Here is a 23,710-nt window from a genome sequence, read left to right as displayed (position 1 = left end):
CGACCAATCCGAACCACCAAAGGTTGGATTAAATTTTTTCGGTTTGAGTTAGGTTAAATTTATGAAGAATAAAAATTTTTGTTCCATCTACGAGTTAACATTTAAAATAAAGTTATAACTTTACCCTATTTAAAATAGATATATATAAATAAATGTATATATAACTGAGGTTACTTACAAACATATTTGAAATTTAGTAGAATTTTTGTTATTTAAAATTTTTAATCTTAAATAAAAATATATGATAAAGCTACAAAATCATGAAGGGTCCATTAATAATAATTAGGGTTAATTATTGGTTGAAAATTATAAAGGAGAAGATGGTCCATGGGTTTAAAGAGAGATTATAAAAGAGTAGCCTTTTTTGTCTACAAATTGTAAAACTAACCTATTTTACAATTTTATAGGTGGGCCCATTTCTACTAATTCTCAAAAAAGTCATTTTTGCCCCTACCCATTCTATTTATTCCATTTATTTTTTAATACTTTAGTTTTATTATTATTAATAATTAATAATTAATTAATTAATGAACCATGGGTTAAAGCTTAGAGTGGGGACTGAACGGATAGTAGATTAAAGAAATTGGAGATATTATTCATCATCATTGTTGTGATGTCTCACATTGGCTGGGGAGGAGGAGAACAAACCACCATTTATAAGGGTGTGGAAACCTTCCTCTAGCAGACGCGTTTTAAAGCCTTGAGGGGAAGCCCGAAAGGGAAAGCCTAAAGAGGACAATATCTACTAGCGGTGAATCTGGGTTGTTACAAATGGTATTAGAGCCAGACATCGGACAATGTGTAAGTCTTCTCGCTGTTCCCCGAAGGGGGGTAGACACGAGGTGGTGTGCCAGTAAAGACGCTGACCCTAAAGGGGGGTGGATTTGGGGGTGGTCCTACATCGATTGAAGGATGGAAAGAGGGGTGGATTTGGGAGTGATCCCACATCGATTGGAGGAAGGAAAGAGTGTCAGCGAGGACGCTGGCCCCTAATGGGGTGGATTGTGATGTCTCACATTGGTTGGGGAGGAGAAAAAACTACCATTTATAAGGGTGTGAAAACTTTCCCTAGCAGACGCGTTTTAAAGCCTTGAGGGGAAGTCAAAAGGGAAAGTTCAAAGAGGACAATATCTGCTAGCGGTGGATTTGGGTCGTTACAATCATCAACTTCTCAAGTTTGGAATCCATTATCAACGTCCTTCCACAACTTAAAATATGTTGTTTGGGAGCTCGAGAGCTGAAATACCCCATGTTCGAGTTTCGAATTAGGGTTTTCAATCTAAATTCAACATTTGATTGTTTCAGCATCCGTGTGACATGACCACGTTACCCGTTACCTATTCTGCTTGAATGTTTTTTAAATATCCTTATTCACATGTTTTTTTTAGAGAAATTCTTCGAAAATCACCATCACCCAACATAAGAACTTCAAAATTGAACGTGTTTAGCTCGGGAGCAATTCTATGTTGGGTGACTTCGTAACATTTTGTAAAACCGCAGGTGAATAAAGACAAAATATGTTAAAACGACTCGTGTTGGTTTGTGGGGATGATTTTTGCTCTTATAAGCAATTCAAGATAAGTAGCTAATGTAGTCGTGTCACATAAGATGCATGAGAATATCAAAACCATCAGATACCAAATCTAAATTACATATCACGAACGCCCTAATGTCATGTCATGATCACGAGAATCAACGTGAGAGTATGCAAAGAAAATTTCAGTGGTAAGTGGGCCTTAAAAATTTTATAATAATAACTATGACAAATTATAAGAAGCACTTACAATCCCTCAAATCCCTCAAAGGTACCATTTTGATATGTTTAGTAAACTAATGCTCATAACATTATAATATAAGCATCACATGTGTACCACTTTTGAAATAATAATTAAACGTGGAAACGAGAGATCTAATGTGGGTGTGGTCAAATGATTGAATCGTGATACCAAATTTTGTGATTTAGATTTAATTAAACGCTCATTACGCTAATCATTTCAGTCCGTTTCAAAATATATGAAAAGAAAATTTTATACAAGAATTTAATTTTATCGAAATTTACTTATTCAAAGTATACGTCATGATCGATGATATATATTTTATGTTAGTTGAGTTCGGTTCGGTTAGCTATTGAAAAAAGTGATTCCTACTTATTAATTACATTTTTGACCTAATTTCGGTTTTAATTAACCTCCCTCCCTCTTTAAAGCTTGATTTGGCAAGGGAGTAAGTGGAGCAGATATGAGAGCCAATTTGAACATAAACTCTAGACTAAAATGTCATTAATGTGATGTCTCACATTGGTTGGGGAGGAGAACAAAACACCATTTAGAAGGGCGTGGAAACCTTCCCCTAGCAGATGCGTTTTAAAGCCTTGAGGGGAAGCCCAAAAGGGAAAGTCCAAAGAGGACAATATTTGCTAGCGGTGGATCTGGGGCGTTACAAATAGTATCAAAGCTAGACACCGAATGATGTGCCAGCCTTCTCGCTGTTCCCTGAAGAGGGTAGACATGAGGCGTTGTGCTAGTAAGGACGCTAGGTCTCGAAGGGGGGTGGATTTGGTGGCGGTCCCACATCGATTGGAGAAAGGAATGAGTGCCAGCGAGAATGTTGGGCCCCAAAGGGGTGGAAACCTTCCTTGGACAATGTGTCAGCCTTCTTCTTGTTCCCTGGACAATGGGCCCTGAAGGGAGGTGGATTTGGTGGCAGTCCCACATCGATTGGAGAAAGGAACGAGTGCCAGTAAGAACGCTGGGTCCCGAAGGGGTGGAAACCTTCCCCGGACAATGTGTCAGCCTCTCGCTCTTCCCCGAAGGGGGTAGACATAAGATATTGTGCCAGTAAGGACACTAGGCCCAGAAGGGGTGGAAACCTTCACCTAGCAGACGCACTTTAAAGCCTTAAGGAGAAGCCCAAAGAAGACAATATCTGCAAGCTGTAGATCTGAAGATCTGGCCGTTACAATTAATCTCTACAATGTTCCACTAAAAAAGTTTGATTTAAAATGTATATTGCAGATATACCCTTATAAAACTAATTATTTGCACTCTCACCATAGTGTGCCAAATAATAAAACATTATTTTTTATAAAAAAAAAAAAAATAATAATTAATTACTAGCATATAAATATCCATAGAATCTTGGTACCTATGTGTTAGATCTGTGTATATTTTTTTACTAACTAATATAAATTATTTATCATTACCTAACTTCAATCAGTACTTTATATTATTTTAATCATAATTATAATTATAATATTTTTAAGCATATAATAAGCTTTAACATAAAGTTAATGATATTGCAAATGGCCGAAAGAAAGGTGGACCCCACATAGAGTTATGATTTTAATTAATATTAAGACTTTATTATTATTATTATTATTTATTTATTTATTTAGTTTAAATGGTTACCATGTGCCTGAAATAGTAAAATATAGAGCTTCCAATTTATTATTAATTTTAAAATATACATTTTTTTTCTTATAATAAAATTATATACATTTATTTTTATTATTTATTCTATTTAACATGGGTTTAAAATGTCTCGGCTCGACCCAATCGGATCCACAAACATTTTTACTATTATTGACGATATTTTTTAAAAAAAAACATTAAAAGTGACGTGTAATAATTTATTTGAAGAAAAAGAAATTAACACATTTTGGTCCCCTTTTTATTTTAATACAACTATTTAATTTTTATAATTAAAATTTTATCACAATTTAATAAATTACCAAAATAAAGTACCCTTCCTTAATATGTAATAAATTTTAAATTTTAAACCTTGAAAATAAATTATCTTCAACAAATTAAATAATTGCAAATTAATTTCATAACTAATTATCAAAATCGAAAGCAATCTCGACCAAATAGATTCTCGTAATAACATAAATATTTAATTTTTACAACGAAGAAAAGATTCAAATCTCGAAACTTGACATGAAATTCAACGAGATTCAGGAAGAACTAGAAACTAGTTCTAAGAAACGGTAAAAATTTCGAGTTTTCTTTTTGACATAGACGATCGTTTATTTACAGAAATTTTGATACGGTCGAGACTAAAACACGATTATAGAAATTCAGGTAATTCAGTTGGTAAGAAAGAAGAAATAAAGCATAAGAAGAAGAATGGCAGCACTCCATGGAAACAGAAGCAAAAGCAAAAGAAACCCAACACCCCATGGAAATCCCACAGCCGCTTGGTTATGGCTGTAGCAACTGTTTCCGCCGCCCCCTCCGAGGGACAGCCAGTGAACGACGACGACCAAAAGCAGCGGCGAGACGATGACGAGCCTCTGTAACACCTCGGAGGCCGAGGCGATGGCGGCGTCGTAAATGGCATAGGCCAAGAATCCGGAGATTATAAGAGCAATGGTTGCAAGAAGCCATTGGTCGGAGAAGCTTGTTGATCTGGTATATGCAGCCATAAGAGAAGGAAGAAGAGGAAAAGGAGTGTGAAGAAATATAAAATGGGTTTGCTAGTTTTGGCTTATATTGTGGACTTTACTTGTACTAATTGGCTCACCCACTGCACCTCCCTATCTTTCTCTCTCTCTAGATTTTGACTCAAGAAAACCGCTCGAATCCAAGTATTTCAGATATGTATCATATGGTTATTAAAGGGCATGCGAGTTTCGACCTTTGTGATAATTAATTAGAGTTGAAATGAAGTGGGGATCACAGAAAAAGACGTATCTGATAAATGAATGATTCAATATTGTCCGACCCGAATGGATTCTTCAGTTTCATTGAAGGGATTCTTGTTTTTCTATATGAGGTGGATGTACTTTAGAGTGGGATCTATTTAGAACAGGGAGCGGAAAAACAATTAGATTATGACTCTCGTTGAATAGTTTTTCTTAAAATTTGAATCAAATGTTGCTCTAAGCGTTTTAAGGTTAAAACGTTAAAAGAGAAATGGCTTTGAAGCTAAGAACACAAAGAGTCTTTGGATCCAAATAGTGTGATATTCTCTTGCTTAAAAGGGAATGAAAATGGCCAAAGAAGAAATCAAAATGAGAACAAATTGACGTTTAAAGGGTATTTATTGGAGAATTATGTATTATGTGAAAAATAATAATATTCTTGAATTAATTAAACCCATTACGTATCACTGTATCACGTATCACTGTCAATCTCAATTTTCAAAACGCAATTTACTAGGAAAAAGTTCACATTCTTACAAAAATGCTTCGTTCTCACAATCCACCTCTCTTGAAATCCTTGGAAGGGGAACGAACCATATCTCTCCCTAACAGATATATTTTAAAATCGTGAAGCTGACAACAATACATAACAAACCAAAATAAACAATACCAGATAATGGTAAGATTGAGCTTAGAATCAATTATGACCATCTATTAGTGTTTATCAATAATATCACTTGATTTTAAACGAAATCTTCTTAAACAGTTTCAAAGACTAAAAGTTTAAACGAAAATTCTAAAACGCTTACACCCCATCAACAAAAGAGCTATCCAGGAAAGAAAAAGTTGGTCGAGTTAAAAAAAAAAAAAACGCTTACACAAGTGCTTGTGACCAAAGTAAATCTCTATCTACATCAAAGTTGGTGGGTATCAATTTATTCCTTAAACTTGAATCCAAGACTTGTGAGATATACCTTAAAGCCTATGCTTATCACTTTGCAACCCACCAAAGCATTTAATGAAACAAGAGGAAATCACAGCTCATTTTCAGATAGAACTCAGAATATGATAGACACTGCCATAGAATTGGTTATGATATAAATATATCAAGGTTATCTGTCATTCTACATTTCCACATTACAACAATGAGATAAGATGATGAACAGTCCAACAATTCAATCAGTAGTAGCATACAACATAATTTTATATTTGATCTCTTGGAAGAAAGAATTACCTCTTCAGGCGACTTCTTCGGACGATGCAGAAGAATGCTTTTCGAGAATGTTGGGGAACTTTTTCGGTAGACTAAACACAGGCGCATCTGCTGCGAAACCTTGAAACGCCATGCCTAACGAGTATCCTAATGCTCGAGCTACCGGTACTGCTACAGCATTTCCTACTTGTATGTACCTGTTACATGACCAGACCAGTTTTGGGGAGTGTTCATATGAATATGTTCGAGCACGATCGGATAGAGTTATGAAGTTCATAGAATATATACCTTTCTTTCACTGGCCCGTGGAGCTTGTAATAATCTGGAAAGCCTTGAAGTCTTGCATTTTCACGAATCGTCAAAACTCTATCTTGCTCTGGATGTGTAATTGCCTATTATCAGTGGACGTCAAGAAAATGAGTCGTTGAAGGTTCGTCCCGAATGCTATTGCAAAGCACCTTAAGCTTTAAAAAAGTACTAAAAGAGCACAAAAGTAGAGTTGTAACCTGGTTGTGAGGCTCTGCTCGAGTAACGACTGTTGGCACCGTCTCGTCCCACCATAAACGAGCAAATGGCCTTTATCATTTCATAAAGATAGGAAATATGAGTAACGAGATAGGACGTTAGAACGAATAAAGAGAGAAGGAAGGAAACATCGTTGCTTACTTCGATGATGATCCATTTACGAAACTCATGGCGTAATCAGGAACCTGCAATTACAATGATGAAAGTTACAATCTGACACAAGAACAAGTAAAATTGTTTAAACTAAAGAATGAAACCCTCAGGTTTCTACAGTTAATCTGGGATACACAAACATCTTACCAAAGGCTTTCCAGATTCCAAATATACTCTCTTAACGTCAGGATCCCATTCAACTTTATTATCGGGACGAACACGAACGCCAGGTAAATCTCTAAAGTTTGCTCCCTATAAAAGATGTAGGAGATTAAGGAATGAAGGAATGAATATATAATACTCGCCAGCATCTCAAACATGTTAACATTCTAGAACACCTTTCTCTTCGGGATCTGACAAACTCGTTGATAGTCATCTGTATTTAGTTCGAGTGGCCGATGATCATATAGTTCGTGCATTGCTGGCTTTAACTTTTTAGAAGAATCAAATCTTTCTGTAAATAACAATGGCAGAACCATATTCAAACAAAGAAATTCGAAGTCGTAGTGCAAATCCTATTACAGATTATAACTAAGGATCCCACAGTAGCTGACCTTCCCTAGGCGATCTAATTAGACGCTGAAACTCGGTCTTAGGAGGTTGGTCATAAGGCATTTCATCCCGACGTTCAGAATTTGCAATCTGCATATGATTAAAGCAAACGAAAAAAATGAAAATGTATGGAAAAATTTAAGAACTGAACCAATAAGTTAAGATATGTAGAACATACAGCAGGAAGATCAGAAATTGCATCTTCCAAAAGAAGCTTCTGTTCCAGCTGAATGTCAGTATGTCGTTCATCATAAGCCACGACATTCATCTGCATCGTTATCATACGATCTTGTTAGATAAAATAACAATGAACCCATAATGGCTCGATAAGATTCCATACCTCAAATTCAGTTGGAATTACACCTCTCACTACAACATCGTGACTTGGAAGAGGATACTGTGGAAGTTTCTGAAAAAGGGAATGAATGTTATTACGAGTCCATAGGTCCCGAGTAGTAAAATTAAAAGTGCTTATGCATGAAGTGACCTCGGTTGGTTGGGCGCCCCACATAAACATACGCATACGAAATTGTGGAAGTCCATATGCACCTGCTGCCATCATTCCCATACGAACTTGATAATTCATTGATATTAAACGACCAAGTGCATACCGTCCCAAAAATCCATTGGCAAACTTAACGATATCGACTACGTTCTCCATCAAAACGTATTTAGGCCTAAGATACTCTACTAAGTCCATATAGACAACAAGCTGTTTGTTTTTTTCATCTTCCAGTGGATTTTCTGTGTTCCTGAAGCGATTGAAGCCACTAATGCCTTGGCAGGGAGGCCCTCCACATATAACATCAACATCACCCTATCAACTCAAAAGTTCTAGTAAGAATAATAGTTAAAAACCAAGTACTGAAAAGTTCAATAAAATAATTAAACTTACAGGCAAAGGTAAACTCTTTGAATTGTAACCACTTGTCACGAAATCTTTCAACTTTTCCTTGCAGTTGCTGTTAAATAGGACGTAACAATCAACTCAGTTAAATTCTGAATCGTGCACACGTATAGATCATACAACTATACTAGGCATGACAACTTCAATAGAATATGTACCTCAACCCCTCGATTGGCTCCCACGTGTCTTCATCAGGGCCATAACCCTTCCAACGGACCTACATTCAAATAACATGCGTATTAATATTTTAAATAGGCATGTGATGGAGATGCTAGAAGAAAATTGTAACGGTCAAAGTCCACTACTAGCAGATATTGTCTCCTTTGGGTTTTTCCTTTCAGGCTTTCCCTTAAGGTTTTTAAAACGCGTCTACTAGAAAGAGGTTTCTACACCCTTATAAAGTATGCTTTGCTCCTCTCCAACCAATGTGGGATCTCACAATACACCCCCCTTCGGAGCCCAGCGTCCTCACTAGCACTCGTTCCCTTCTTCGATTGATGAGGGACCCCTCAATCCACCCCCCTTCGGAGACATGCGTTCTTGCTGGCACACCACCTCATATCACATCACCCAATGTCTGGCTTTGATACCATTGGTAACAGCCCAAGCCCACCACTAGCAGATATTGTTCTCTTTGGGCTTTTCCCTTTTGAGCTTCCCCTCAAGGTTTTTAAAAATGCGTCTACTAGGAAGAGGTTTCCACATTCTTATAAAGTATGCTTCGTTCACTTCTCCAACCAATGTGGGATCTCACAAAAATTAAGTCGTCAAAGTTCAGGATGGATTGACTCTAATATTTTCATGTTTTAAAATCTCCTTCATCCATGTTTCCAATAGCATCTTATTTAGGCTAGACAAAAAAATTACCAACTCTTACGCAATTGTTCTTATGACGAAATATATTGATCTAAATTATCCAAGATCCTATGTTTTCTACATTACCACATTCTCTTAATGGAAAATAGATATCATACGTACATGATGAAAGTCATATATACATCGAACTGATTTAGCCAAATGATAATTAAGATTCAAGCATTCAAATACCTTAAGAAACAATCCACGCTTTTTAGTTTCGTTGGGATCGCCATAGCATATTGCAAGTACTTTTTCTACTTCAAACACTTCTCCATCATCTTCACTCTTTTCATCTTCCTCTTCTTCTTCTTCCTCTTCTTCATCATCATTAGCAAAAAGATCAATGTACTTCTGTTGTGGCTCTTTACATTTTACCAAAGAAAAATATTTGCAAAGCACTTCCCATTCTTTCAACAACGATAAGAAATCCTCTGCCATTTCATTTCTCACCTGCAATGTAGAAGAAACTAAGAAAAAAAGAAGCATAATATAGTAGAATATCAAGTCAAATTCAATCATAGAAGTATACCTCTGTCTCGGGGTGATTGAACTTTACACTTTCACAAGCATATTGATTCAAATCAACTGCCCATTTCTACAAAAAGAAAGAACAAGGTTAAAAAAAAACTATAAAATAAATGTCTTTTGATTAGTTGTTTTAAGAATTTATAGCAACATACCGTGACTAGGTTCACCCCGGACAAATTGGCTCCTAAGCACAATCCAGTAGACATAGCCCCACATCCTGAATACAAATCGAGGAGTGTAACGTCAGGCTTACAACGTTGCTGTGCTTGAGTGACATCCCCAATTTCCGAGTTCACTTCACAAGCTCCATTGGTATCAACCTCGGAAGAAATTGTTGATGATGTGTCACTGCCAATCCTTTTCTCACCTACAAGTTAAATATACACAAACTATAAATTCTCAAGACTTCAGTTGCAATTGAAGGAACATGTTTCCATAAATTAATCCTTTTACAAAATTACTTGCTGGCAGTTTAACGAACGTAGAATATGGTAGCAAGTATAACATGTCACAGTGGAAGTCACACACTGGAAGATGCTTTTTCTTCTTATCCGTGGCCATCTGAAAAGAAAAACAAAATTAGCCTTACGTTGTAAGAAAACTCTAAAACATTGACTGGCGTAAACAATTCAAATCCGTACAGTTAGAGGTATTCTAGCTATATTTAGCTTCCTAACGAGGCAATCCAATGGATTATCGTCCCGAACTTCTGAAAAGAAAACACGCTTGTCATTGATGAGATGAGCATGGTCTTTCACAACCTAAAATGTATCAAACAAAATCCAATATTAGCTAGTCATCATACTAAACAAATCTGAGTAAAATGTAATGAAACTGCATCATGTTCATCTTACAGTATCTTTAGCTCTATAATACCATTGTGCAGTGAAATATAGTTGTCCATCGACAGCCTCGAACATTTCAACAATTCTGCATATATAATCGTCCTCCCCATCCTCAGCCTAGACAAAATTTTCGATGAACAATTATAATAAGAATCTATGCCTAGAATTTATTAAAAAAAAAATCCAATAAACTCGACTGTTAATCATACCTTCACATGGGCATCATCAAAGAGATTATAAACGATATTGTCGACTTCAGCCACTGAATAATGATGCAGAGCCTGGACTACATCCACAGAGTCGTCCCTATAAAATATCAAAACATAAAGGTAAGGAGAAGGAAAAAAAAACTGGCTAATCTATAGAACGCATCAAGTCTACGCAAGAAAACCACGCTCTTCAATAAAAAATATGCACTGCCATCCTTCTGACATTTCTTTTTTAGACTATTCTTAATTCATTGAACTATAATTAAACGCCCTCGGTGCGCAAATGGCTTGTAGCAAATAACGTCAATCAATGATGAAAAAATGTTGAATGTTGTTCCATCCCCTTTTGAGATATTTGACGTAGAGAAATAGAAAAATTATTAGAGAGGTGGAGAGCTCTTGGAAAGGAAGTTTCTACCTTGGCTAGGTTTACTGCCTTCTTCAGGTCTCAATCACAAAGAATTGCAGTAATTATCGTGTCTCTCATTCTTACGAGTCAGACCATTTTGCAGTCTTGTTTTATTGCTTGCTTCCTCTACCTTGAACTTTTCTTCATTGAATTGCCCTCATGTATTTTTTTTCATTTCTTTTCATAAAACTAGTTTTTACTTAAAAAATAAAATAAATAGAAATGACAAGAGCCTATATAATTGAATCTTGCATGTCGATATGTATTCTACAAACATATAGTTATTAGCAAGAGTCAGATAGTCCATAAATTAGACGACCTTACTCAAACAGGATCTGTTCTATAGGCTGTGCAACCGTGTACTTGAGTTCTAAAGATAGTCCATAGATTAGTGACATTACCTCGAGTTTTTTGCCCCAGCTACTTTCTTCTTCTGGAAAAATAGATAGCGAAAAAACGATGAGAGTAGATATGAGCTAGAAACTAAACTCGTTCGGAATGAGACATAATTATGAAAATCATGAAAGCAAACTACCAAATCACACTACAAAGACCAAGTTCAGTGGAAAATCACTTCACTTGAGACTTGACAAGCGTTTGTTAGGGATTTTTAAAAGCATCACTATTTTTGGTTCTGAACTGTTTTCTGCTTTGTAAATCATAATGCCAAACAAATTTCTGCCCTAATTTGTTAAACAAAGCATGATAATCAATAACGACTGCAAAATACTCCCTTGAAGCTTCAATCGTAACCCTAATTACTATATCTCCAAGAACAAATACTCACCTCACTTCAACTCCGTCCAAAAATCAAGATATGGATTCACTTCCCTCTCACTATTTTTTTATAGCTAAAGACCTTTGTTAAGAACAAACAACCACAGATTTTTGAAATTCAGCAACATGCAGCAGGACAAGACTTCTAATGCTCAATCTAAGCGCTTCCTCTCACAAAATACCTAAATCAAAGAAGATCGAACACAACAACCACAGCTTGTTGAAATTCAGCAACATGCAGCAGGACAAGACTTCTAATGCTCAATCTAAGCGCTTCCTTTCACAAAATACCTAAATCAAAGAAGATCGAACACAACAACCACAGCTTGTTGAAATTCAGCAACATGCAGCAGGACAAGACTTCTAATACTCAATCTAAGCGCTTCCTCTNTCTAAGCGCTTCCTTTCACAAAATACCTAAATCAAAGAAGATCGAACACAACAACCACAGCTTGTTGAAATTCAGCAACATGCAGCAGGACAAGACTTCTAATGCTCAATCTAAGCGCTTCCTTTCACAAAATACCTAAATCAAAGAAGATCGAACACAACAACCAGAGCTTGTTGAAATTCAGCAACATGCAGCAGGACAAGACTTCTAATACTCAATCTAAGCGCTTCCTCTCACAAAATACCCAAATCATAGAAGATCGAACACAATTACACCAAAACTCCATACATACAACATTGATCCATTTCCACATCAAGTAAGATTTCAAGGAATAAATTTCAATTACCTTTCCCTGATACCTCAAAGGCCACCGCTCCCTGGCTTCATTATCCGGAATGTGAGGCTTCACAAACCTAGCCGCAGTCTCCTCCTCGTCGCCGTCAATCTCTGCCTTCACCTTCCTGGTCTGAGCCTGAGTCTGAGTCTGAGCCGCCACTTTAGGGGAGAGAGAAATGGGACTCGAACCATCTCCATTGAGCTCGGTTTTGAGCTTCTTGTTAGGGGAAGAAACATCAGTGTCGGGCTTAACGGAGGTGGGAGTGGCGGACTTGGAGCGGCGCTTGGCGGGCATTGTCGGAGAGGATAAGAAAAATCAGACAGGGAAGGGCGGGAAAGGGAAAATAGGGCGGAGGAGAGAGATCAAAAATGGAGTAGAGAACAACTGAGAAAAGAAAGCCCCTTTTTATAGTGTCGGGGGAAAGGGAAGAGGAAAAGGGGGCAAGATTTCGAAGTTGGGCGGGAAGTTGAATTTCTTTTGGATTTGATTAAAATGTGTCAGAAATAGGTCTGGGCCGAGTGAACCGTTGATTCGGGTCGTGTTTTGGATCCGACCCGGTGTCAGTGATGTGACGTGTATGTGTCTGCTTATTTTTAAGTGTGGTCGGTACCCTTACAAGGATACACTTTAACATAAAGTTATCTAAAATGTTTTTTTTTTATATAATCATATGTATAATATAATTTAAAATAATAATTTGTGTGGGAAGGGTAATTTGGGAATTTCACTTGTGGTTTGTGTTTCAAAGGATTATTAGTAACGATCTTATTTCTTAAAAAAACACGTCTTGTCAGTTAAACGAGATCGTCTATTATAAAAGCTACATAATTAAATAAGTTTTTAAAATTATTAATAATATAATTACAAAAAAAAAGAAATATAATAAAAGCCTGTAGATTTTGGGTATGGAATTTTTTTGGACCAATCCAAGAGTCAGGTTGGTTGAGTCAGTGATTTGAGCCACAGAATTCAAAATCCAATCAAATCCTCTATTTTTTCAGTGGAGTCTGAGTTGTAGTCTTTTTAAGATAGTTAAAATTCTACTTTTAGATTTGTCAGACCTGACTCAGTAGTCTGACTCCTAAGTCCATTGAATTTTTAATTTTAAAAGCTGAAATTCTATTTTTAGATTTGTCTGACTTAACTAAATAAACGTCAGACTCTGAATCCCATGAATTTTTAACTTTAAAAGTTGTAACTCTACTTTTAGATTTGTCAGACTGACTCAACTAAATAAACGTCAGACTCTGAATCCCAATTGAATTTTTAACTTTAAAAGTTGTAACTCTACTTTTAGATTTGTCAGACTGACTCAACTAAATAAACGTCAGACTCTGAATCCCAATTGAATTTTGAACTTTAAAAGCTGTAACTCTACTTTTAGATTTGTCAGACTGACTCAACTAAATAAAAGTCTGACTTCTATGTCCTATTGAATTTTTTATTTTAAAAGTTATAACTAACTTTTAGATTTGTCAGACTGACTCAACTAAATAAAAGTTTGACTTCTATGCCCTATTGAATTTTTTATTTTAAAAGCTATAACTAACTTTTAGATTTGTCAGACTAACTCTGTCAGACTGACTCAATTAAATAAAAGTCTGACTTCTATGCCCTATTGAATTTTTTATTTTAAAAGCTATAACTAACTTTTAGATTTGTCAGAGACTAACTCTGTCTGTCTGACTCAACTAAATAAAAGTCTGACTTCTATGCCCTATTGAATTTTTTATTTTAAAAGTTATAACTAACTTTTAGATTTGTCAGACTAACTCTGTCAGACTGACTCAACTAAATAAAAGTCTGACTTCTATGCCCTATTGAATTTTTTATTTTAAAAGCTATAACTAACTTTTAGATTTGTCAGACTAACCCAACTAAATAAACTAACTTTTAGATTTGTCAGACTAACTCAACTAAATAAACTAACTTTTAGATTTGTCAGATTAACTCAACTAAATAAACGTCTGACTCTCTTGAGCCCAATACAATTATTTATTTATTTTTAAATTTAGTCAGACAAAATTCAATTTTTATAGTATGAGTTATCAGAGTTGTCGGAGTTGGTTAGGTTATTGAGTCAAAAGAATAATTGAGCATTTAACCAATAAAAAGTTTCTAAATTTCCGGATTGGTGGATTCGTTTGTGGAATTTCCACGTAATATTATTTATTTTTTAATTTCATTACAATTTATTATTATTATTATTTTTTCACTCAGAAACAAAAATCCACGTGGTAGAGTAACCTCGTCATCGGGCAGAGCAATAATCCTCTGCTGCATCATCCACCGTCCATCACCATCATCATCTCCCTCCACCCCATCATCCAACGGCTATCGTTCCCCAGTTCCGCCATACCATCCCTAAATGACAACAGTTCACTGGCCCGCACTTCGATGGTTCTTAAAAAACTCGTCCACCAATTTGAATCTTCAACTTTCATCCATCAATAATTTCTTTAATCCGTAAAACAATGCATTTTTTTCTTTCTGGAAAGAGCTTGATTGCGACGTTTTTGACAATCTTATCCATTCCTTCCACTGAGATAGATCCGTAGCGACTATTTGAAGAAGAATTTCAATCCCGCGGAAACGCATTTTTGGAGAAGGAAGCTCGTTTCTGTTCTGGTTTTGTGAGATTTTGTTATAGTTTTGCAATATGAGTTCGTCTAAGACAGTGAGGAAACTTCAGGTGGAGTCTCCAGTGCCTGCGGATATAGTCATTGCCAATTCTGTGGCGCCGCTGCACATCGATGATATTGCTAAAGATCTCAACCTTAGCCCCACTCATTATGATCTTTATGGCAAATACAAGGCCAAGGTGATTCTGATTTGAGTGATTCTATGTTCTAGTTTGTTTTGATTGCCTGATTAGGAAAATGGTCGTAAAATTGTGTTGTCTTTGATCTTTGTTTAGGAAATAAAGTTGAATTGAATTCTAAACTGTTTGGAGGGCCAAATCTGAGGGTGTAATTATGTGTGGATTCAATTGTGTTGGTGTTTGGTGTTTGGTTTGCAGGTATTGTTGTCTGTTCTTGATGAGCTTAAAGGATCTAAGGATGGATATTATGTGGTGGTTGGGGGGATTACTCCTACTCCTCTTGGGGAAGGCAAATCCACCACAACTGTCGGTCTCTGTCAAGCTCTTGGTGCTTTCCTTGAAAAAAAGGTAATTTTCTCTCTTTTTAGATTGAGTTGTATGATTGCATGTTTGATTTCATTTTCAAGTAGTTTTGTTGGTGCACCTCGACACTGCTCGATAACCATTTGATTTTTAAGAATTAGCCTACAAATACTACTTCTACTGATGAATTTAGGTGTTTTTGTAACATTCCAAATCTGCCACTAGCGGATAGTGTCCTTTTTGGCTCGTTACGTACCGCCATTAACCTCACGGTTTTAAAACACATGTATTAGGGAGAGATTTCCATACCCTTATAAGGAGTGTTTCGGTCTCCTCTCCAACCCTTATAAGGAGTGTCTCCAACCCTTATAAGGAGTGTTTCCATACCCTTATAAGGAGGTTTCCATTCCCTTATGTGGGATCTCACCGGGAAACAAAGCATTCTTTATAAGGGTGTGGAAATCTCTCCCTAACAGAAGCGTTCGAAAACCTTGAGGGAAAGCTCAGAAGGGAAAGCCAAAAGAAGACAATATGAGCTTGAGCTGTTACAGTTATGTTATCTACTTTCTGCATATGTTCTAAAAAACAAAGTCAAGTTTTAAAGGAAAGGAAAACTAAGAATTCAAATGTTTTCTTAAGAAATATGAAACCAAACCATTGTAAAGAAATGATGAGAAAACAATTACAATTTCCAGAAATTAAAGTAAAAACTTAAATGGTTATCAAATATGACCGTAGTTGTTCATTTCTAAGATTACAGTTCAAATTCTGCAACACAAGGAGATGAAACATTCTATTTACTGTTGAGATTTGAACTTATCACCCAATGGGGTTGTATGGGTAAAAAGATCCTAAACTAATAATTGTATGAATTTAAACTCCGAACTTTCATGAGAGTATCAGTTCATAGACAAATTTTGCTTAAAAAACGTTAATCTGCACATGTGCAAACTTATAATTGTTTAGGCTGATTTCAGGTGGTCACCTGCCTTCGCCAGCCATCACAGGGACCAACATTTGGAATAAAAGGTGGTGCAGCTGGAGGGGGTTACAGTCAAGTGATTCCAATGGACGAATTTAATCTCCACCTAACAGGAGATATTCATGCTATAACAGCTGCAAACAATCTTTTAGCTGCTGCTATTGATACCAGGATTTTCCATGAGTCAACACAGTCAGATAAGGCTCTTTTTAATCGCCTTTGCCCGCCGAACAAAGAAGGTAAACGAAGCTTTAGTGATATCATGTTCAGACGTTTGAAGAAACTCAACATTGCCAAGACAAAACCAGAAGATCTGACACCCGAAGAAGTTACGAAGTTTGCCAGGCTCGATATTGATCCAGATTCTATTACCTGGAGAAGAGTAATGGACGTAAATGATCGGTTCTTAAGGAAAATTTCTATTGGTCAGGGTCCTGATGAGAAAGGGATGGTGAGAGAAACTGGGTTTGATATTTCAGTTGCCAGTGAAATAATGGCAGTTTTGGCCCTTACAACATCCCTGGCTGATATGAGAGAGAGGTTAGGGAAAATGGTAGTAGGAAACAGCAAGGCTGGTGACCCTGTAACTGCTGATGATCTCGGTGTCGGTGGCGCTTTGACCGTGCTCATGAAGGATGCTATTAACCCGACACTAATGCAGACTCTTGAGGGAACTCCTGTTCTTGTTCATGCTGGTCCTTTTGCTAATATTGCTCACGGTAATTCCTCTATAGTGGCTGATAAGATAGCTCTGAAGTTGGTAGGACCAGGTGGGTTTGTAGTCACAGAAGCAGGTTTCGGGGCCGATATTGGTGCCGAGAAATTTATGAACATCAAATGTCGCTATAGCGGTTTAACTCCACAATGTGCTGTAATTGTGGCGACGATAAGAGCGTTGAAAATGCATGGGGGCGGGCCACAAGTTGTTGCAGGGAGACCTCTTGACCATGCCTATTTGAATGAAAATGTGAGTCTTGTTGAAGCTGGCTGTGTTAATTTGGCCAGGCATATTGCAAACACCAAGGCTTATGGTGTGAATGTAGTTGTTGCTGTGAACAAGTTTGCCACAGATACTGAAGCAGAGATGAATGCAGTCAAAAGCGCTGCCTTAGCTGCCGGGGCGTACGATGCTGTTATTTGTTCTCATCACGCTCACGGTGGAAAAGGAGCGGTAAGACACTCGATCCCGATAATTAATAATCTTTTAGACAACCAACCCTGTAAAATGCAAAAGTGATGTTGTCTTTGATGACAAATTATCATGTTCTTTTGATTGGGTAGTAGACTTTATCACGTTCTTCATTTCTGTAGGTCGACCTCGGAATTGCAGTTCAAAAAGCGTGTGAGAACGTAACAAAGCCATTGAATTTCTTATATCCGCTTGATGTTGGTATTAAATACAAAATAGAAGCTATAGCCAAGTCCTATGGAGCCAGTGGGGTGGAATACTCTGAACAGGTGAGCTTTTGTTGCTATTACTATATATTGTTCGCATGCTATCAGCTAAGAAATCGTTTGATTTGCGTACCATATTTTGAATGATTGATGCAATGATATCATAGATTCTTGTTTCTTTGACTGAAATAATCCATCTAAGAACAGTAAGACAATGAACAGTAAGTGCTGGACTCCCAAATCTTAAGACATGTACAATTGAAGATACAAAGTTTGAGCTTCCTTGATAAAAAGAAACTAAACCCAAGTTCATCCATGTTAGTTCAGTTCAGTTCAACAAAATAAGGACGATCTTCAACCGTGTTGAATCGATCTTTCACTACGGGAAGCATCGGATCCTGTAGTTATTGATTTACCTTTATGTTTACTTATATGAGTTGCCCGCGAATCCTGCTAGTTCCTAGGCCATCAACCCCTATCAAAACTCCAATCAACAACTGAGGGCGACTCAAAGAGGCACTGCTAGAGGAGCCAGAGGGCCAAGCGGCTAAATTTCTCCAAGAGTCCTATTATTCCTCTTGGGAAAAGACTTTGATCCTAGTTGTAAGGCTCGGATATGGTGCCATCATTACTAAAAACTTAAAAAACTGAACATTAAATTAGTTAAAACTCCGATCTCCTAGCATTTCCTTCTGCAGTTGAGAATACAATTGGTTGATGTGAAAGAGTTTCTGTATAGAAACACTGATAAGAAACTGAAAAAGGTTTACTGTTTGAATCACAGGCGGAGAAACAGATTGAGATGTACAGTAGGCAAGGATTTTCAAATCTACCAATCTGCATGGCAAAAACACAATACTCCTTCTCACACGATGCTGCATTAAAGGGAGCGCCGAGCGGATTCAAGTTGCCGATAAGGGACATCAGGGCTAGCATTGGTGCTGGCTTCATTTACCCTTTGGTGGGAACCATGAGTACAATGCCAGGACTCCCTACAAGACCTTGCTTTTACGACATCGATCTCGACACCGCTACTGGGAAGGTCATTGGTCTTTCTTGAATGAGCCTTCCTCCCAAGCAGTTGCCTCGCCATCTTTCTGGTTTGTTGAACGGCCTGCCTCAAAAAAGTTCTTGTCCAAGTACATGTTTTTTTTGTTTAGTTTTCTCAACTGTTGTTATTCCGGTCTATCCTGTAATGCAACCTTTGCTGAACTTTGAACAGTCTGAAGTTATATGTCCTTAATAAAGTGGAAGGAGGGAAATAATGTGTGTGTGTTGTAGCGTGTATTTCCCTTCCTTTGTTTAGAATATATCTATTTTGATGGAGAATAATAGAAAGAGCCATTTTCAAATTGGTGGTAGATCCTTCCTTTTAGACCTTATGCCTTTATACACTACATATTCTTTTTTGACCTGTAACAATTTTGTCTAATATATACACTATCATGCCCAACTTAAGATGAATTAAAATCGAAGTTACATATGGAATAATAAAGTTCCAGGAAAGTTACTTTTTTGGTCAAGGTTCGATTTATCCCTGATGTTTGAAAACATACCTTTTAACTTTTAGTAAATAAGTTCAAAAGTTCGTTTGTAGTCTATGAATGTTGAGAAGTAAGGTTGTATATGGTTGTAATCCTCTCACTAAAGTACATGTCTCCATATCAATCTATTACTCGTGTCTTTCGAATAAATAATCTATATAGAAAGGTTTGAAGGAAATTAAATCAACAACATATGTTGTACACTTTATTTTCCCGGGATTGTAGTTCAATTGGTCAGAGCACCGCCCTGTCAAGGCGGAAGTTGCGGGTTTGAGCCCCGTCGGTCCTGATGGATCCAAATCCAATAAAAAAAAAAAAAATACATCAATTCATCTAGCTTAAGATCAAAAGAATCCATAATTTGATATAACCACAACTTGTGTCATTTCTCTTATAGCTTAGTCCAAAGCTCTAGCTAATCGAAGCTTGGTACACTCGGGTGGTCTCGATATGATTCTCTTAATAATTACTAGATACTTCTAAAATAGAGCCAGAAAAAAGAAATCCAAAATTACTATCAATCCCCATGCTTAAATTCCCAATCAAACTGAATGTGGGATCAGGGGACGAGATAAACAAACTAAACAAAAAAGGGCGTGAAATGTCTCTCCAAAAATAGGGAAAGTACAAAAACCAAATTCTCACGTCATCAAAGGCCACTTAATTTTCTTTCTTGAAAAAAAGAGAGAAAAAAAGGGGAGAAGAGGAGAGGGTAAAAGAAGTCCACTATGAATTTTGGCAATTCTATTGGCGAAGTTTTCTGTTATAATACTCAATAATTTCTCCATTTGAAGACAGGAATGGAAGCTGCAGTTTACAATCGTGTTCTGCTAAACCCTCCATTTCATTGCTCATATGAAACATTCATATTCAAAATGAACGTTACAACACAGTACCTCCTACATGCTACAGAAATGTTCGTATGAACGGCAACTTAATCGACATTAATACACATAAAATCAATAATCCAAACCAGACAAAAAAAATGCTTAGTGAAAAACAAATAAAATTAAGAGGCTATAAAGATTATCTCTGTTAATTAACTACACTGCTGCTAATAAGTCGTGAATAATGTTCAAACAGCCGAAAAGCAGACGAAGACGAAGTGCACAAATGGCACAGCCTCACATCTCGTCTCATCATAGGGCAGTGTTGGGATTGTTTCCAGCAAGAATTAGTGAGATCTCGAGCCCTCGACTGAAAGCCTGGTTGAACATAAGACGAGTTTGGAATGTCGATACAAATGGAAACCACGAAAGAAATGCAATGGGGATAAAGACAAGCATCCCCATCCCGGCATCATACAGACGAGCAATTGAGCGGATGGATTTCCAGAGTCCCAGTCTCTTTATCAGAGGTTTCCAAGCTGCTGCAATCTGAAACAGGAAATGTTCTTATGTCAGGATAGAGTGCTAAATTTTACAAAACTAGGGAAAAGTCATTGTCTTCTAATTCCTCCTATCAACCAGAGTGTACATACAAGTATATTGTCAAANAAAAAAAAAAAAAAAAAAAAAAAAAAAAAAAAAAAAAAAAAGAAAAAAAGAAAAAAAGAAAAAAGAGGCGTTGCAAGTCTAAATTAGATAATGTTGCAAGCCTAATATATTTTTAGAAAATAACAAATGAGAGAAAGGCTAACTAAATCATAATGATAATCTAAATACTCTCGATACTCCATACCAGTAATCTAAATAAATCCATAGATATTAGTTAACCAACCATATAAATTAGCGGGGTTCCCTTATTTAATAGAATTCCATAAATATCCTTCTATATATATATATATATATATATATATATATATATATATATATATATATATACGTGCAGTAAAACAATAGGACAACTAGACTCGGGAACTTACAGAAAGAATGCCCCATCCTGTAGGTACAAATGCCAAGATGCAAGCAAATACATCAGGGAGTGTCAAGTCTGTAATAGCGACCGCAACGGCCAGGCCAGCCAGCGTCAAAAGGAAAGATAGACCTTGGATAAAACGCAACAAAAGCTGGAAATTGACAGTCATCTTCTGGCTAAAGGTAAAAACCTGCAGAACAGAGAGACGTGGAGTTCTAATGACTATCATGCATATTGGAAAACACAAAGGAAACCAGTCGAGTTGATAGCACAAACCTTGAAAAGAACTATAAGCCCAGCTAACACAATCCAGGAGAACCCATATACCTAAAGAGTTGCACATTTTGGAGATTACAACAAGTTAATAACGAAGAAAAGATGGCCTTTAAACTACTTGATGACTACAAAATATAATAACATCAAACTGCTGCTCATTTTTTATTTTTTAAAAACTAAAACCTCCTCATATTTTGAACTTTGGCATCCAATATTGGTAAGAATTAAATAAGAAAGTGGAAAAATGTATTTCATAGAGAGACCATACCGACAATGATGTGTTTGATCCTTGCACATTGAGCTTGTAAACAATGCCATATTGAAAAATAAAAAATCTTAGATTCAGAATAGTCTCCGCTATCCGCCCTTCAAGAGTTTTTATATGTGCCTGCAGATTGTAAAAGCACTTTACATTTTGACCAGAAAAGAATGACCCAGTCCAGCATAGGTTTACCAAAATGTACTTATCTGGTTCATTGAATAGCCTTTATACAGGAAATATTTAATGGTAACTAACACATAATCTATCAACACGAGGTAACATAAATCCATATCGGTAATTCTGTTTTGACCCTACCACAACATTGTTGCATTGAGAGGGAACTGATATTATTATTAAGTACAGACCTAACGAGCATTGCATTAAAGTTCATATAAAAGAAAAAAATAAAATAAATAATACATAAGTTCATAGAAAATTGAATTACCAGTTCTGAGTCCCACCATGCTTCCCAGCTTTCTTCACCCTTAACACCAATTCCACCACGGTAAAAAAGCCAATTGGTCCATTCTCTGAAGTCCTCCACGGTCCTAAATGGAAACATAGGTAATTAGATTAAGATTATTTTTATCTGGAAGATTCAGAAGCTGTCGTATCCTTCACACGCTAATAAGAAAAGACCTTCAAGGTGCCAAATTAAGGAAGAAACCGACGGAATGGTGAATATGACTTACTTCTGCCATTCAAACCCCGATGGATTGAACAAATAGGGAGCAAAAAGCCACGATATTGCCATGAACCAACTGCTAAGAGTGACAAGGATGTATGCTAACGAACCACCTGAACTATATCCGTAGGCCATGTATACAACCAACAGGAGCACAACTTCCAATCTGAAAATACAATAATGTAGATAAATTATTATTTGTAATTAAGTATACTAAAACGATATTAGACACCATAGATTTGAACTTAGATTCAATTTGGTTGGGTTATGAAAGTTCAACTAGTCTCTATAGTTTGGTCAGATCACACAGATTCACTTTCTGTAACTATATGAATACGTGCCATATTTTCTATTTGTGTGAAACGAGCTGGTACTATCTAATTTGTCAAACTGTGGTCACAAATTATAGTCTAGTAGATTACAAGACAGCTCCTATAGGATAATTGTCGCACGTTACAACATTTGAAAACTAGCATAATACTCAATCTCCTCAATAAACTATCACGATGTAGACCCCAGTATCTCAACATATTTGGGTTTATAGCTGGTTGCATTGACAACTTAAATAAATTAAAATAAGTTTTTTTAGATTTTAATTTTGATCTTGTCAAGTAAAGGATGGTGCCAATAGCACTACCCATAAGCTTAAGACAGTAATTTACACAAACAGCAGAGTTCAAATAATACATTAGAAAATTTTCATGTGAGAAGAGAAAGAATGACACAAACCCTTTAACAAAATGGCTGCGAGAGTACAGTCTGTAATTTTCTGAGAATTTGATATGGCGAACCACAAAGCCCCTTCCAGTTGCATGATACTGTATAGAAGTAGAGTTCTTGAGATACTATATGGCAATCTTCGAGATTGACAAAGGAGCAGCAAAAATAGCAGAACAAACCTTTGCACCACCATGAAGAATTGTTCGGCCAAAATAGTGAGTTTTTGTGCCAAGAGAGAATGTGAAGTAGACAGAACAAAGCTGAAGCTGCATGGTTATAAAGCTGACAACAGCCTGCAACCGTAATTCAGAATAATATCTGAGAGAAAATAAAGACTGCTAAAAAGAAGATAACTAATTAATGGTCTCGTTGACAAGAGCACCGCTTGCACTTGCTCTAGCATACGACAAACAAGGGTGCTTCATTGGGCCAAAAAGCACTTACTGTTATAGTTGAAGCTAATCTTCAGATTAGAGAGAGAGAAATGACAATGATATCATCATGTAAATGTTCAGATTA

At 36.5% G+C, this 23,710-nt stretch overlaps 3 protein-coding genes across 3 annotated transcripts in view; 1 reads left to right on the top strand and 2 right to left on the bottom strand.

Annotated features, from left to right (window-relative positions):
* Window positions 1-5,708: 5,708 nt before the first annotated feature.
* LOC111466330 (DNA (cytosine-5)-methyltransferase CMT3) lies at window positions 5,709-12,738 on the bottom strand. Its single transcript, XM_023110931.1, has 21 exons — window positions 12,356-12,738; window positions 11,243-11,274; window positions 10,433-10,529; window positions 10,233-10,340; window positions 10,020-10,139; window positions 9,840-9,939; window positions 9,531-9,745; window positions 9,380-9,445; window positions 9,040-9,300; window positions 8,151-8,209; window positions 7,981-8,047; window positions 7,573-7,902; window positions 7,426-7,494; window positions 7,264-7,353; window positions 7,088-7,175; window positions 6,872-6,987; window positions 6,681-6,785; window positions 6,522-6,565; window positions 6,362-6,431; window positions 6,144-6,247; window positions 5,709-6,052 (listed from the first exon to the last, which is right to left on the bottom strand). The coding sequence occupies exons 1-21, from the start codon at window positions 12,638-12,640 to the stop codon at window positions 5,881-5,883; spliced, it is 2,598 nt and encodes an 865-aa protein (XP_022966699.1). The 5' UTR covers window positions 12,641-12,738; the 3' UTR covers window positions 5,709-5,880.
* A 2,051-nt stretch (window positions 12,739-14,789) lies between these two features.
* On the top strand, window positions 14,790-19,208 carry LOC111466569 (formate--tetrahydrofolate ligase). The gene is made up of 5 exons (XM_023111289.1): window positions 14,790-15,167; window positions 15,366-15,515; window positions 16,448-17,623; window positions 17,764-17,910; window positions 18,632-19,208. The coding sequence occupies exons 1-5, from the start codon at window positions 15,006-15,008 to the stop codon at window positions 18,905-18,907; spliced, it is 1,911 nt and encodes a 636-aa protein (XP_022967057.1). The 5' UTR covers window positions 14,790-15,005; the 3' UTR covers window positions 18,908-19,208.
* A 970-nt stretch (window positions 19,209-20,178) lies between these two features.
* Window positions 20,179-23,710, bottom strand: part of LOC111466194 (callose synthase 9-like) — a 43,855-nt gene continuing 40,323 nt past the window's right edge. The window contains 8 exon segments of the mRNA XM_023110779.1: window positions 20,179-20,767; window positions 21,256-21,438; window positions 21,525-21,575; window positions 21,793-21,912; window positions 22,232-22,334; window positions 22,479-22,637; window positions 23,201-23,289; window positions 23,371-23,484. Coding sequence (XP_022966547.1) covers window positions 20,531-20,767; window positions 21,256-21,438; window positions 21,525-21,575; window positions 21,793-21,912; window positions 22,232-22,334; window positions 22,479-22,637; window positions 23,201-23,289; window positions 23,371-23,484 — 1,056 coding nt within the window. The 3' untranslated portion in view covers window positions 20,179-20,530.

This window comes from Cucurbita maxima, unplaced genomic scaffold (assembly GCF_002738345.1).
Source record: "Cucurbita maxima cultivar Rimu unplaced genomic scaffold, Cmax_1.0 Cma_Scf00002, whole genome shotgun sequence".
Lineage (NCBI taxonomy): Eukaryota > Viridiplantae > Streptophyta > Magnoliopsida > Cucurbitales > Cucurbitaceae > Cucurbita > Cucurbita maxima.
Note: the sequence above shows the minus strand (reverse complement) of the source record. Positions and strands in the feature narration are given on the sequence as shown.

Bases quoted from the DNA above. Each gene is read 5' to 3' on its own strand.
- LOC111466330 (XM_023110931.1), bottom strand. From the start codon at position 12,640: ATGCCCGCCAAGCGCCGCTCCAAGTCCGCCACTCCCACCTCCGTTAAG. The intron at 8,048-8,150 runs GTACATATTCTA...CCTATTTAACAG, and splicing joins GAGCCAATCGAGGGGTTGAG to CAACTGCAAGGAAAAGTTGA. The intron at 6,988-7,087 runs GTCAGCTACTGT...TGTTATTTACAG, and splicing joins AATTAGATCGCCTAGGGAAG to AAAGATTTGATTCTTCTAAA.
- LOC111466569 (XM_023111289.1), top strand. From the start codon at position 15,006: ATGAGTTCGTCTAAGACAGTGAGGAAACTTCAGGTGGAGTCTCCAGTG. The intron at 15,516-16,447 runs GTAATTTTCTCT...GGCTGATTTCAG, and splicing joins GTGCTTTCCTTGAAAAAAAG to GTGGTCACCTGCCTTCGCCA. The intron at 17,911-18,631 runs GTGAGCTTTTGT...TTTGAATCACAG, and splicing joins GGGTGGAATACTCTGAACAG to GCGGAGAAACAGATTGAGAT.